The 16,911-nt window shown below is 31.9% G+C and overlaps 1 protein-coding gene across 1 annotated transcript; it reads right to left on the bottom strand.

The window, feature by feature from the left end:
• Window positions 1-907: 907 nt before the first annotated feature.
• Window positions 908-2,878, bottom strand: LOC104787793 (Pectate lyase family protein). Its single transcript, XM_010513431.3, has 4 exons — window positions 2,622-2,878; window positions 1,800-2,540; window positions 1,564-1,702; window positions 908-1,478 (listed from the first exon to the last, which is right to left on the bottom strand). The coding sequence occupies exons 1-4, from the start codon at window positions 2,744-2,746 to the stop codon at window positions 1,257-1,259; spliced, it is 1,227 nt and encodes a 408-aa protein (XP_010511733.1). The 5' UTR covers window positions 2,747-2,878; the 3' UTR covers window positions 908-1,256.
• Between the last annotated feature and the right edge of the window lie 14,033 nt (window positions 2,879-16,911).

The following is a 16,911-nucleotide window of genomic DNA, read 5'->3' as shown; positions in this document are numbered from 1 at the left end:
CGTTCTGTACCTTTTGTCTAGTGCCGACAATTGTCATGAATGCTTCATTAAGCTTTCTTTGTTTGTTTGGTTAAAACCAATTTTGATCATGTTTAGATCTTGACATTGTTGCTTGCAAATGAAATCATTGTTTTCCTTTAATACAACTTTTTGGTGATATGGAGATCAGTATCGGACGGGGATCCAAAACTAGCACGGTGATATTGATTAATTGAAATTGAGATATACTTCTGAAGTGAAACATGACTCTTCTTGGAACACGTAACGATGAACGTGAAGGTTGTGTCCCATTCCTAGTTCCAAAAAAACTGATACTATCCACATGGTACCGGAACTTTCAAAATTATCCCAAAACCAACAACAAATTAACAAAAAAAAAACACACACACACACAGAAATGGGTAAATAGTCCTCCACCGACAAAGTTGCTGAGAAGATAACTCATTAGTTTATTTAGCAATATTAGTACCCTTAGAATGAGAGACAGTTATAGGATTGCACTCAAAATGAAGTACTTAGTGCATTCGTCACATGATTTTAATTGTAAGAGAAAGCCACATTTATTGAACATTCTGAGTCACTTTGAAAAAAACTGCAGCTCCTCGTTTGGATTTTTTTGGTTTCTCATCATTTATTGCAATAATTGTCCAACGGCCACGTCTTGGGAACGCAAGAGAGCAAGAAGAGCAAGATCCAGATCTGGTCCAATTAGTGGGAGATTCTGGTTTAGTTTTGTCAGCCTCACGAAGCCAACACTTATTACAGATCTTGCAGACAAATTAAATGTCATCCCAAAATTTAGATATCCCCATGTTACACTGCAACCAATGTTGCCCATGATAATATATTCCCTACTATGCCACAACATATTACTATTTATACATCGAAATTAGTTTTAACACAAAGATTTTTGATAATTTAAGATGTTGATTCAATTTGTTACAATATAAGAAAATCAACAATAATCGCTTACCAATTGTACATACATATCCCCCCACCACAACATAAAACATTGGTCCCTACTCCAAAAAAGTTTAAAAGAAACCCATTGGTCCAAAGGGAATCCACACATAACTTTAGTATACACATCATATCCATCATCTTATAACTTTAACCCTCCCCATAATAAAAAAAAAAAACCAAAGGGTAATGAAAAATTGACATACCAGGGACACATGCATCCTCTTCTTTATGTTTTTTTTTTTTTTAATTAATTAGATGGATTATATATATAATTTTGAAAAAGATGCATCCGATTAACATCGAGATCCTTTTTTACAAAAGAGTGCACCAGCACTGCTCGTGACTGAAGCTACTACTGAGGACGGTCTAGCCGACAAACTCGAAGCCTTAGCATAGCTTGAAGAGGCTCTTCCACCCGAAGCCGTGAAAAACGCACCGTTTAGGAACAAATCACCTTCTGATCTCCAATTCCATTTCTTCCACTTGCTTTGTGGTGCATCTTCGTACTTAGTCACCTATAAGTTTTTTTTTTTTGGGTAAGATTAAATTGAATATTCTCAATTGACTAAAAAAATATATATAATTGGCTTTCTTAATTACCTCTTTAAAGACATGATCGTTGGGAGCAAGAAACCTATTGCCTTGACTATTAATCGTTGGGGCTGCACTCCCACCAATTGCATACATTTGCCAATGTGTATAATCATTATTCACCACATGAAAATATCCATGTCTACATCTGCCAAAATCACACCGGCTTAGTTTTAAAACAATTTCAAAAAAATTAAAGAAACTTGTTTAGCAAATTAAAAACTATATTATTTAAGTTAATTTACCTTGGCATCCTCTGAACAAGACCTTCACCAAAGTGATTAAAGGCAATGGTGACTTGCATGTTCTTGTCTCTCGTGTACGAATCACTGTGTCCCAAAAGCATAACTTTATTGTGGTGCGTCAAGTAGTTGTTAGAGATCGTAATGGCCGTTGATCCATGAATGGCGTCGATCAAACCGTCAGCGCAGTTCGACAACGAGCAGTGGTCTACCCACACGTGTGAGCCACCAAAAATCGAGACGGCGTCACCGTCGGAGGCCGTCCTCCACCCATAATGCGACGGAGAGTCTCTAACGTAAGCATTACCCTTTCTTTTACAGTCGTGGATGTTGATACCGTGGATGATGATGTTGGTCACGTACTGAACCGTGATGCACGCGCCACCAGCGATATGGACGTTCACTCCACGTCCGTCTATGGTCTTGAAAGAGTTCATTATCAGCTCTTCTTTTAGCTTTATGACCATGTCACGAGCAAAGATGATCCAAAGCGGCTCGTCCTGGATCACGGCGTGTCTTAGAGTTCCGGGTTTAGGGTTGACCGCGTCTTTGTCGCTCGAATCCGTCACCACGTAGATTTTGCCGTCACGGCCGCCGATTGCGTGTTTGCCAAAACCAATAGCGCAATCGGCTAGCCGTTGTCTGTTTTTCTCCCATTTCGGGTCGCATCTCCAACAGTCGTCTATTGGATTTCCGGTCCCACATGAGAGCACGCCTAGATTCCTCCTAGACGCATTAATCTTCCTACAAAACATATATTATTACACAACAATAATGTTAAAATGTGGTACAAACTACTATAGGGGATTAAAGATTTTTACTCACTCGTTAACTTCCTGAACAACGAAGTCAGGGTCGGAGACCGGAGTGGAGGCAATGAAGGTCGGAGAAAGGACAAGGAGGAGACATGAGAAGAGGGAGAGAGACAAGTGAACAAGTGTCATTCTCATTCTTTGTCTCTCGAGAGGATTTTTTACTTATTAATGAGATTGTTGAATGTGTTTGTTTGTTTGGTGATGGAGGAAATGGTGTGAATGGCTTTGGCTTCTTATAGGAAAATCTCATCATCCTCTTGATTTCTCGATTTTTTTTAAAATTATGGAGGACCCACTCTTTTTAGATTCTTTACTACAAAGACGAAAATGTTTTTTTTTTCTTAAATACCTACGTATATTTGGATAGGAATATTAAAAATCATATTTTAGTTGGTTTATTATATAAGTACACTAGGGATTGGACCCGCACATACGTGCGGGTTAATTGTATAAGAATTAAATTTGTAATTAGGTTTGGATTATGCGGAGTTACATTTGTAATTATGAATGTAAAAAATGTTATTAACATTCATAATCTAACTTTGTACCAATTTATTTTCAGTTTGGTTTGGAAAGAAGATGATTAGATTTAAGTACATTAAAAAATAGTAAGAAAAAGGTAGTATATTTGTTTATGTGTTTCTGGAATCCGTCCCATCCCATATACGGTATGTCTTTTTTTTTTTTTTTTTTCTCTTATAACTGTGGTTTTAATAATATTTTTTCAATTCGAGATTGTATATTTTTGTCCAACAAATAAGGAAGTAGGTAAAAGATTCACATCCACATAACATTTTATTTGTAAATATAATTATTTGGTATAACATTTATAACATAAACTTATATTGGTTTACCTTCATCAAATTTCTAAAAGTTTGAAATAATAACCGCTCCACCATAAATTTTGGATTCACAGAAAATTTAATTTAACTATCGTAATTTTATAATCTCATCTTAATATATTTATTTCTTGTTCTTTTTTCTATGAAAAATATTTTAGATAATGTTTTTAGTTTTTTAAAAATTACCCGTTCCGTCTAGTATCTGATCTTCCCTGTACATTAGATTTTTTAATTAATTATGTATTAGTAAAAATAAAATTATTTGGGGTTATTTCTGTGAACTAAACCTATGGACCAACCCGCACTTTTGTACAGGGTTTTTAATTTTTTTAAATTTGTTTAAATTGTTTACATTAGACAATTTATTAAAAATAGTGAGAAGACCTATAATATATAAATTTTGACAGAAAACATAAATTTGTCTAATTTAGTTCAACCCAAGTCTGTAGGAGTCATAATTATAGAAGTCCATTCTAATAAGTATTGATAAAATAAAAAATGAAGTTCAAAATATTTAAAAACTAATATTATTATTAGTTTGGTAAAAATTAAAGAAAAATAAATTTTTTTTTCTCAAAACAGTATATGCAATTCAATTTGATCATGTAGAAGTAATAAAAAACTTTTTCAAAGTTGTAAAGGTTGCAGTCATAAAAATTACAGATTCAAAATATAACTTTGTAATTAATTATTTTAAATGAAACTTTCTGATTGTTTGTTTAAATGGATATATGTCATGTTTTTTTGTTTTTTTTTGTATCCCTAAGTGTGCTCCCTAATTAATATTATAGATATATGATTATTTGTTTCTATCTAATTGTATCAAATTGATTTGTTTTTTCCGTAAATATCTCACAATTTGAAACAAAATCAAATATGTTTATATATATATATATATAATTTTCGATTTAAATTCTTTGATTATTATGGAAGCAAACTTTAACATTTAAACCATTTCCAAAAATATAGGGTAATTTTTATTTTATAATTAATTTCGTAATTATTGTTTCCATAAAGATTAGATTTTTTGACTAACAGTTTTTGTTATCATATATTGTTTATTTTTCAATTTTTAATTATATAAGTAATTGAACCTGTTTGGCAACATGGATATATGTCATGTTTTTTGTATCCCTAAGTGTGCTCCCAATTAATATATATATATATATATATATATCTATATAATTTTCTATTTAAATTCTTTGATTATTATGGAAGCAAACTTTAAACTTTAAACCATTTCCAAAATATAGGGTAATTTTTGTTTTATAATTAATTTCGTAATTATTGTTTCCATAAATATTAGATTTTTGACTAACAGTTTTTTGTTTACCATATATTGTTTATCTTTTTATTTTTAATTATATAAGTAATTGAACCTGTTTGGCAACATGGATATATGTCATGTTTTTTATTTTTTTATATTCCTAACTGTGCTCCCCAATTAATAGTATAGATATATGATTATTGAATATATTGTGAGATTTTTATATATTAGAAAATCTTTTATATTAAATTAGTCTATCATAAATTAATTTGGTTTCAGTTTTTACTTTGAAATGTATGAAACCATTTTATGGTAATAGGACAATTAGTTACAGCAAAGTTAAACAATTTTTTTATGTTCGTCAAATAATTATGATAAATTAATTTATTTATAGTTTTTTGGAAAAACAAAACTGATAAGTATTCTAAGAAAAAAAGGTGTAATACCTTACTTTGATAGATAAATTATGTTGTCCTATATATTAATTTTATTTTCATATCTAAAAGTAATAGTTAACAACAAAATAATTTTATAATATGATAAGTCAATTTTAAAATAATTTATTAAAATGATATCACAAAACATATATCTTATACTCTAAGTCTAACTAATTTTTTATAATAATTCATGAAAACTAAAGTGTGTGAAATTTAATATACAAATTTTTTTCTTCTATAAATTATCTCTATTTATAATCATTTTAAAATAAAGAGTATAATTAACAATAAATTAATTTTGAAACTATTGTTTTCTATTATTTCTTGGGGGAGATAAAACAATTATGTTATGATACCATTTTTTTTAGTACATATGTTTTAAAGACAGTCAAACTGTAACTTATATAATACCATTAAATACAAATTTGAGTTGTGTCTTTAATACATTATAATGATTATTGAATATAATATGATTTGTATATATATATATATATATTTGAAAATCTTATATATTTTTAAATTAGTCTATCATAAGTTAATTTGGTTTCAGTTTTTACTTTAAAAGTATAAAACCATTTTCTATTTTTATTTGGTTTCAATTTGTTTATATTTTTTAGTTGGGTTGATCAATATTTTCTTTTTAGGTTCTATGATGTATGCTTTCATTATGAAATATATTAGATGCTAAAACTAAAAAATGGAAGGAAGATATTTTTGTAACAATGTTGAAATTCAAAAAGCAAACTATACAACAATTTTATTTTTTTTAACAAACTATAGACCATATAATTTAGGAATAAAATGAAGTAAAAAAAAAAAAAAGAATATAAAATTAAAATTAATGAGGATGACATGTGTCACAAATATAGAGTTTTAAATGTCACATTGTTAATTTCGTAATTATTGTTTCCATAAAGATTAGATTTTTGACTAACAGTTTTTGTTATCATATATTGTTTATTTTTCAATTTTTAATTATATAAGTATGTTTGGCAACATGGATATATGTCATGTTTTTTTGTATCCCTAAGTGTGCTCCCAATTAATATATATATATATATATATATATATATATATCTATATAATTTTCGATTTAAATTCTTTGATTATTATGGAAGCAAACTTTAAACTTTAAACCATTTCCAAAATATAGGGTAATTTTTGTTTTATAATTAATTTCATAATTATTGTTTCCATAAATATTAGATTTTTGACTAACAGTTTTTTTGTTTACCATATATTGTTTATCTTTTTATTTTTAATTATATAAGTAATTGAACCTGTTTGGCAATATGGATATATGTCATGTTTTTTTATTTTTTTTATATTCCTAACTGTGCTCCCCAATTAATAGTATAGATATATGATTATTAAATATAATGTGAGATTTTTATATATTAAAAAATCTTTTATATTAAATTAGTCTATCATAAATTAATTTGGTTTCAGTTTTTACTTTGAAATGTATGAAACCATTTTATGGTAATAGGACAATTAGTTACAGCAAAGTTAAATAATTTTTTTATGTTCGTCAAATAATTATGATAAATTAATTTATTTATAGTTTTTTGGAAAAAAAAAACTGATAAGTATTCTAAGAAAAAAGTGTAATACCTTACTTTGATAGATAAATTATGTTGTCCTATATATTAATTTTATTTTCATATCTAAAAGTAATAGTTAACAACAAAATAATTTTATAATATGATAAGTCAATTTTAAAATAATTTATTAAAATGATATCACAAAACATATATCTTATACTCTAAGTCTAACTATTTTTTTATAATAATTCATGAAAATTAAAGTGTGTGAAATTTAATATACAAATTTTTTTCTTCTATAAATTGTCTCTATTTATAATCATTTTAAATTAAAGAGTATAATTAACAATAAATTAATTTTGAAACTATTGTTTTCTATTATTTTTTGGGGGAGATAAAACAATTATGTTATGATACCATTTTTTTTAGTACATATGTTTTAAAAACAGTCAAACTGTAACTTATATAATACCATTAAATACAAATTTGAGTTGTGTCTTTAATACATTATATATGATTATTGAATATAATATGATTTGTATATATATATATTTGAAAATCTTATATATTTTTAAATTAGTCTATCATAAGTTAATTTGGTTTCAGTTTTTACTTTAAAAGTATAAAACCATTTTCTATTTTTATTTGGTTTCAATTTGTTTATATTTTTTAGTTGGGTTGATCAATATTTTCTTTTTAGGTTCTATGATGTATGCTTTCATTATGAAATATATTAGATGCTAAAACTAAAAAATGGTAGGAAGATATTTTTGTAACAATGTTGAAATTCAAAAAGCAAACTATACAACAATTTTTTTTTTTAACAAACTATAGACCATATAATGTAGGAATAAAATGAAGTAAAAAAAAAAATATAAAATTAAAATTAATGAGGATGACATGTGTCACAAATATAGAGTGCCAAATGTTACATTGTTAGGCAAAGTTAGAAAAAACCTTCTCTTATTATATAAGATATGTAAAAGTTTTTGTGAGCTTTTAAAAATTTAGTGAGTCTATCAAAAATCTTTAGTTAACCAATATTATTTTAATTCACCGGCGTGCATTATTTCACCTATGTATATAACAAAAACTGATGTATCAGCGTTATATAAATAACATCGACTTGAAAAAAAATCGAACTTTCAACTTCGATTTTTTTTTCGTGATATTTTAAGCACATATTTATACACATGTCAAGTGGATAATATAATATGAAAACTTGAAGAATAATGTTTTGATAAAAAAAGGGAGTATTCTTTAATATGAGGAGCCTAGTGTATTACTAAGATAATAATGCTGAATTTGTTGCAATGTTTTGGCTAAAATTAAGGGACGTGATAGAGAATTTATATTCAAAATATAAATAAAACTGTTGAAATTGGTGACACAAACAAAGGTTCATTTTGTGTTCGGGTCATTATTTAGTTTAATTAAGATAATATATACATAAATAATAATACACAAGTTACAAGAACATGTGTACGTATATTGATGTTTGATATTCTCTAACTAGTAACTACGTACCGGTGCTTTTCTTTAAAAATTTACCCTTTTGTAATCTCTAAGAAAAAATCATACAACTAACTAGGGAGATACTCTTTGACAAGATTATTAAGACAGGGATTTGAATTTTTTTAGTTGTGGTACCTGATGAACTAGTTAACAGAATGATATCATATCATAAGTATTATTTTCTTGGTTTGCACCAGTGAATCTATGCAATTCTTTAAGATATATTCATCTATTTTAAGGTTCGTCATCCTAACCATCCCTAATAAATTGGATTCTTTGCAAAATCTGACATATCATAAATAAAATCAGTTAACTTTTACATTGGCATGGGTTCTTCCCCTGAAAGTTACCAAATAAATGAGGAAGTCCGCATATGCGTCATCATTAATGATCCCAATTTTTGTTTCTTCTTATAGGATTTATGAATTTTAATGATAATGGGTAACTTCATGATACATACTGATAAACATTCAAATGATAAAACTACCACTATATAGGACGAAAATACAATCGTTGTTAAAAAAAAAAAGAACGAAAATACAATATACTTATATATGGGTTAAATGTACGTATGTTAACTGTGCAAAGTAACATACTATATACCACTTTCCTTTTTAGCAACAACTATAAAACGTTTACAAAATTTTGAGTCCAATTGGTAGCCAAACGCATTGTCAAAGTGGTTATGAGATTTTTTTTTTTCTTGGGTAAGAGAGAGAAAAAATAAAAACTGCGGCTGGAGACAGTAAAAAGTCGCGGTATATATATACAGAAAACGTTTTGGTTAAAACATGCGGTTAAATATGATCATTTACTTACTATTTTAACTGTATGTTTCAACTTTCAACCATTGAGTCTATCAACCGTTTGTTTCTACATATTCGCACTTCTGATTGGTGTCAAGAAAGTGATTGCGTTCGACTACGTTCCTGATTAACCGCCTCTAAATGTGATTATATTCAACGTTTTACAAGCAAACTCCACAGACATTGCGACGTATGCATGCATATGTACGTATCTATAACTTTTAGGATGACTACTTTTTGCTACATGATGAAACAAAGAAACTACCTTGGTACGTGTCTATTGTATTTAATACATGTACTCTTAGCTACTGATCACGTGTCTACCATCTTTCGAGTCTCTCTATATTCGAACCATCTTTGTGTTAAATTTATGACATATATAGCTTTCAGAAAATTTAAAAATAAAATCACAATGGTTTACATTTGTCGGTCTATTAAAATCTTTAATTATGTTTTTTTCTTTGAAGTTTCCCTTTCTAAATCGGCAATACATTGAATGATTAGGAGTTAATTAGGACACTGGATTAATTGGCCCCACCCATTTCCCCCACCAATTATTGTTGACTCACGAAATTAACACTATTCATAAATTGATTAGTTTCTGACAAAAGTAGTACATCGTAGGACACAGTCGGAACCGGTTTCAGATCCAATAATCGGAAACCGATTATGGTTTTGGTCAAAAACACATAAAAAAGGGACACGTTCGTCCATGTGAGCCTGGTCTGGCCACACCCCTGCATTCATAGCTCTCATCACATCTCGCGCGGTCGCGCCACCAGTTTCTAGAAACCGTTTCTATATTTTTGCTCTAATTTGTAAACACAAGCATAATCACATAATTAGAAAATGCTCACCAAATCCAAACATACTTCTTTACTAAATTAATAAGTAAGCCTTACATGTTCTAACCAACGATTTTCTGCAACACTAAACACACACAATTAGCTTGCTACCATTATTTATAGTTCTCACTTCAATTCCTAAAGCTCACACTCGACGACGACCTTGAGACACACGAAATAGTGCAACACTTGCCACATCTCTCATTACTCGTAAAGCCTTCGCCACCCTTAATAGATAAGCTTTCACATGTAGATATTTTTATAATCCATCATATTAATAAATTTACGATTTAGAGACAGTCATGAACCTACTTATAATCCATTGTAGATATTTTTCACATGTTTTAATTAAAAACTTACGATTTTTAGAAAATGTCATATTAATAAAATTTTGTTATATTCTATAGTTTATGCATCCACATTTCTGATGTATATCATCATTCATTTTGGTTGTAATTAAGTTAGACCATAAAATAAATTTCTATACCGTTGTTCCATAATTTATTACCAAGATACACAAAGACCAAAAAGTCTAAAAGAATACAATTGCCTAAATAAATGGATCTACCGATTTTGTAAGTACCCTAGCTTAAGATAGACGTTTAATGTTTCTATAAAATACTGCAATAGATTAGCCATTTTAAGTAGTCTAAGAATCGAATTCGGTTAATTCTTTAATCAAATTTTAATTAAGCACATGAAATTCCAATAGCGGACGATTAGTATACGTGCTTGTACGTACGCAAAACTTGTGATATATCATGGTTTTTAGGTGTTTTTAGCCATGATATAAGTTTTATTTATAGAGTATTTTTGGTAATTTTAGAGTCTTTTGAATCTTTATAGAATTTAACATGGATGAGAGCATAATAAAGCTAAATAGGAAGATTTGGAGTATAATCAAGCATTGAGGCTGAGATTCGAAGTTAGGAGACTAGATCAAGAGTCAGTATCGATCGACACACTGATAGCATCAGTCGATGCATAGCCAAAGAAGAAATCGGGAGTTTTCCCAATAGTTTTGAAGATTTACAAATCGGCCCCAAAGTTTTCTATATTTGCATCATTAGTCCCTGGACGTATTTACGAATATAAATATGAATTTTGGGTCATTGTTTAGACCTAAACTTTATTTTTCCCTGCAAATTTTGAGAACAAAACCCTGCGAGATTTTTAGAGAGTTTTTGGAGAGAAGAATCAAGACTCCTTCAGAGAAGATTCAAAACTTCTTTTCTTCTTCTTTTAATCTCTTAATGCTATCTATTTTATTCATGATTTGTGTTCTTACAATTATGTCTGAGTAGATCTGCTTGTTAGGTTTAGGGTTTCTCATTAGGAATTTCATGGATTATTAGATCTGTTTATTTATGATTTATTATCTTTCTTGTTCTTCACCATAGGTTGTTTTTAATGCTAGATCTTTGATTAGTCATCTGGATTTAGATCTTAGGATTATTAATTGATACGATAATATAATTGATTTTCCTCACAAAAACCTTTGGTGAGCAAAATTACTTTTTGCAAAGAGATTTTGAATTAGTGATTTTGTGAACTCATCTAAACTTGATTTTATTACTGGTTTTTAACTTGAATTTTGCAAAGAGATTTGGATTTTCTGGTTTTAAATTTAGATAATATTTGCACTGAGAACTGATTTATTTTACAATTGTGTTTAGAGTTCAAGAACGGTGCTTAATTGTTGAATCCTGCTTACTTAATTAATTGATCTGATTTTCCATGATTTCCTGAGAATTTCCCTAAGCCTAGCGTTTATTCCTATTGATTTACAACTCCTTTATTTTTTGTTTTTGTATTGCTATTTAAATTACAATTTTGGTTCAGCATAATTAAAAGATTATTAAATCTACTGTGTGAATCTAGAGTTCTTGTGGATTCGATCCCTAAATACTACATTAACCTCTTAATTTGAGAGAGTAGCTCTAGGGTAAATTTGAGCATATCAAATTTTGGCGCCGTTGCCGGGAACTCTTTTGATTCACCATTAGATTAAAATCTTTGATTTTGTCTAAATTTTTCTTTTTCTGTTTTACTTACACGCTTTTGTTTCTTTTCTCTTGTGTATTTCAGGTACATGCCTAAGCCTAGCACCAGGAAAAATCCTACTGGTCTAGTTGTTAAGCTTACAAACCAAGAGTTAGGACAACTAGAGCGTGAGAACACAAAAGCAGCCAAATCTACAAAGATGGTCAACCCAATCATACTGAGACCAGATGCGGCTGGAGTTTTGAGGGATCAAGAGGGTCATGTGCGCAACGAACAAGGCCAAAAACTTGATGCTGATGGACGGGTTATTCAGGAAGAACTCGTCATCGTTGATGAGAATGCAGATGGCGTCGATCGATGCAATGTTGGCATCGATCGACACAACCAGGACGGTATCGATCGACGCAATGCTGGCATCGATCAACGCAATGTCGGAGCTTGTGTGAATGGAGTCAATTTGGACCTTCAGCCTAGACGGGACAACAATGGAGAGCTTGTCAAGACTCTCGCGGATTTCAACAGGCCATACTTGTTCTATGAGAACCGCTCTGCAATTGTCCCTCCTCCATTCTCAAGGAATGATTTTGAGCTGAAGCCTGCCTACTTCGCTCTTGTTGGACAAAGGCCATTCCAGATTAAGCTCTCCACCTTTAGACAAGGATCTGCTGAGGATTAAGCTCTCCACCTTTAGACAAGGATCTGCTGAATCTTACAAAGCTGATTGGGTAAGGTTCAAAGCATACCAGAGAGACTGTCCGCGTCATGGGTTCTCAGAGGTGCAATTGATCAGTATCTTCTTTAGCGGGATTGATTGGAGGTACCAGATGGCTATGGATGCTGCTAGTGATGGAAACTTCAAGACAAGGTACCCAGATGATGCTGAAAAGTTGATAGAAATGCTATCATCCAGCAACAGTACTAAGAATGCAGACTTAGAGCGGAAAAGAGCACATGAAGGCCATGATTCAAATCAGTTTGATGCAGTGAATGCTAAGTTGGATACAGTGCATAACCTTCTTGTTGGAAAGAAGTCTGTCCATTTTGCTGAAGATGTTGAGATTTTTGAGCGAAAGCCAGAGATTAGAGAAGAAGATGTCAACTATGTGTATGGAGCTGGGTATCAGAATCAGATATTTGGTCAGAAGAATTCCTTCACAGGAAATCCAAACAACAACTTCACTAGGAACTATGATTCTTCTTCTTACCAACCCCTCCCTCCACCCAATTCAGAGAGCAAGATGGAATCAATGATTGGACAGATTTTGGAAGGTCAACAGAAGTTAACAGTGAAATTTAATGGGAAGATTGATTCTGTATACACTGAGCTGACTGGGAAGTTTGATTCATTAAACACTCATGTCAAGAAGCTGGAGAATCAAGTGATTCAGATTGCTGGGTCTGTTAAAAGATAAGAGGAATTTCTTTCTGGAAGATCAGAGTCGAACCCTAAGCATGCTTGTAATGCAATTTTGGTGAAGGAAGAAGACAACCATCTGGTAGCTGAGACTGCATCGACCGATACACATGAGCATCGATCGATGCAATCTCAATCAAGCGTCGATCGACACAATGTCAGCATTGATCGACACCCCCCACAGACAGCTACGGTTTCTGTTCCAATTCAACCATCCGATTCACAACAAGCCTACAAGCCTAAGGTTCCTTTTCCTAAGCCTATGAGGTCTAAACAGGAGCTTGAGGAAGCTAGATGAAAGGCTATGATGGACAAGGTAATGATTGAGATGCCTTTGATTGATGCTGTTTAGTTTTCTCCTGGGATTAAGCGATATGTGAAGAGGATGGTCACCAATGGTTTGAGTTCTGAGGAAGGAGCTTTGCTTACCAAGGATGTCAGCTCAATTCTGTTGAAGCAGCCTCCACAGAGGAAGAAGGATAAGAAGCAGGAGGTGGTTGTCTCTAAGGAAGTAAGTGCAGTGATTCAGAGTAGGATTGCAGAGAAGTTACTAGATCCAAGAAGTTTTGTGTTGGATTGCTCTATCTCCACAGGAAGGTTTTGTCACTCTCTTTGCGATCTTGGTTCTAATATCAATTTAATGCCACATTCTGTTGCTGTGAGACTTGGGATGACAGATTTCAAGCCAACTAGGATCTCTCTTATCTTAGCTGATCGATCCAGAAGGATTCCTGAAGGTGTCTTAGAAGATGTTCCGATTAAGATTGGAGAATGCATGATTCCCACTAACTTTGTGGTGCTGGAATATGACAAAGAGTCTAGTGATCCTCTCATCTTAGGACGATCATTCTTGGCTACATCTGGTGCCATCATTGATGTTAAGAAGGGACAAATATTTCTGAATATGGATGATTTGGTCATGAACTTTGAGATGGACAAGCTGAGGAGAGCTCCCACTATGATGGTCAGACATTTTCTGTGGAGATTGCTATGATGATGATCTGATCATAGAGCTTCATGAAGACATTAATGCTGGGTATGCCAAAGAGTTGGAGACTGTTGAGAAAGTGAGAAAGCAAGTTGTTAAGCTTCAAGATTGGAGTGGAGATCATCTAATCAATACTAGAGACCATGATGAGGTTCTGATGCATGACAAGTCGCTGGTAGATTATGTTTTTGTAATGGAAACACGGATTGCTGAGGAAAGCTGCAGAATCGTTGAAGAAACACGAGTTGCAGGCCAAGCATCGATCGATGCAGTTGTTGCATCGATCGACACACCTTCCAGAGCCAGTTCGGACTTGTCTAAAACCAGAGATTCTCGAGTTGGTTCCTTAGCTGTAAGTCCTAGACCAGTTATAAAGCTGAAGTCTCATCATTCCACAGTCCAGAACCCAGAGGTAAGGCAAAGGTATGCATCTTCTTCACCGAAACCTTCTCCATTCATCAATAAGTATTTGAAAGGTACAAAAACTGTTGTGCAGTTAACCAAGCGGCGAGATTATTGTAGAGCGCTTGTTTCTTCTGTTGATGATTTTGCAGGACATAAAAGAAAGCCACCCATACCTAAGTTTCGCCCTGGTCCTGTTCCTCACATCCTTGGCAGATCTCATGCACATACTGCCTACACACCCCCTTGGATGAAGAGGAAATTCTCTCGAAAGCATTCACTGCCAAGTTCCGATCCATCGGATGCCTCAAATCCGACACTGTCAAGCTAATGACTGAAAACAAGCGCTTAGTGGGAGGCAACCCACTGTTAGGTTTTTTTTTTCTTTTTCCTTTTTCTTTTGAATTATTTTTATTTTATTTTATTTTATTCGCCAATCTCTTACTTGATAACACTGGGGACAGTGTTGTTTAAGTCTGGAGGAGGCAGTTACTAACTACGTTTTTGTTTTTGAGAGTAAAAAAAAAAAGGTTTTATTGAGTCAAAATTTTGTTGGAAACTATGACTTTTCTTTTTAGTGTACTGCATTGGTTGATTAATGCTGCAGATTGAATCCACAAATCCGACTAATGAAAAATCCAATGGCTGACCAGTGAACCAGAGACATCCGAATTTCCAACAGAATCTATAAAAGCTTGAGGTAATTTCTGTACTTTTCTTTTTATCTCATCAAGGAGATTGATGTTCATAGAGCTTGACTCCTTGTTCATACATGACAAGTAAGGCTACATACTCATCTCCCTTATTCAAGTTAAAAAAAAAATCCTGAGAGCTTTGTTAAAAAAAAAAAAGAATAAAAGATGAGATGATTTTGATCAGTTTAGAGAGGTAGGTAAATTACCTGTGACCTCATTATTCTATTCTTGAGTCAAATGATTATACAAAGCTTGGAAGCGAAGGGTAGGTAAATTACCGATGACCCTATTATTCGCCTACAACTTTGAGAAAAAAAAAGAAAGAAAACAAAGCAAAGCTCTAAGGAAGATAAAATAAGTATGGGGGAGAGAAAGAGTACCACATGTGGTAAAAGATATGTCTTGCTTGTTATGGTATTGTACAAGAATGAGTCTAGAAAGTTCTTGATATTGATCAAATTGATGAGTCCCACCAATGAAGGCTTAATGGAGGAAGTAGTGAAATTTGGTTTGAATTTGGGAGCTATGAAAGTCAACGGAGAAGTACATGGTGGTTCAATTTGGATTTGTCTGCTAAGCATATGGATTATGGTTTTGATGATCATGGCATTACTTCAAAAAGAAAATGAGTTCCTGCGTTTTCAAACCTCTTTCACAGGGCTAAGTTTATGTTTTGCTTGAGGGCAAGCAAAGGCTAAGTTTGGGGGGGGGGGGGTTGATATATCATGGTTTTTAGGTGTTTTTAGCCATGATATAAGTCTTATTTATAGAGTATTTTTGGTATTTTTAGAGTCTTTAGAGTCTTTATAGGATTTAACATGGATGGAAGCATAATGAAGCTAAATAGGAGGATTTGGAGTATAATCAAGCATTGAGGCTGAGATTCGAAGTTGGGAGACCAGATCAAGAGTCAGTATCGATCGACACACTAATAGCATCGGTCGATGCATAGCCAAAGAAGAAATCGGGAGTTTTCCAAACAGTTTTGAAAATTTACAAATCTGCCCCAAAGTTTTTCATATTTGCATCATTAGTCCCTGGACGTGTTTAGGAATATAAATAGGATTTTTGGATCATTGTTTAGACCTAAGCTTTATTTTTCCCTGCAACTTTTGAGAGCAAAACCCTGAGAGATTTTTGGAGAGCTTTTGGAGAGAAGAATCTAGACTCCTTCAGAGAAGATTCAAAATTTCTTTTCTTCTTCTTTTAATCTCTTAATGCTATCTATTTTATTCATGATTTGTGTTCTTACAATTATGTCTGAGTAGATCTGCTTGTTAGGTTTAGGGTTTCTTATTAGGGATTTCATGGATTATTAGATCTGTTTATTTAGGATTCATTATCTTTCTTGTTCTTCACCGTAGGTTGTTTTTAATGCTAGATCTTTGATTAGTCATCTGGATTTAGATCTTAGGATTATTAATTGATATGAGAATATAATTGATTTTCCTCATAAAAAACCTTTGGTGAGCAAAATTACTTTTTGCAAAGAGATTTGAATTAGTGATTTTGTGAACTTATCTAAACTTGATTTTATTGCT

This window comes from Camelina sativa, chromosome 5 (assembly GCF_030686135.1).
Source record: "Camelina sativa cultivar CO46 ecotype springtype chromosome 5, ASM3068613v1".
In the NCBI taxonomy this organism is placed as follows: Eukaryota; Viridiplantae; Streptophyta; class Magnoliopsida; order Brassicales; family Brassicaceae; genus Camelina; species Camelina sativa.
This window is presented reverse-complemented; position numbering and strand designations above follow the sequence as displayed.

Excerpts from the sequence above, each read along its gene's own strand:
- LOC104787793 (XM_010513431.3), bottom strand. The coding sequence starts at position 2,746 with ATGAGAATGACACTTGTTCACTTGTCTCTCTCCCTCTTCTCATGTCTC. Across the intron at positions 2,541-2,621 it reads GTTGTTCAGGAAGTTAACGA|GAAGATTAATGCGTCTAGGA; the intron begins GTGAGTAAAAAT and ends TATGTTTTGTAG. Across the intron at positions 1,479-1,563 it reads ACGATCATGTCTTTAAAGAG|GTGACTAAGTACGAAGATGC; the intron begins GTAATTAAGAAA and ends AAAAACTTATAG.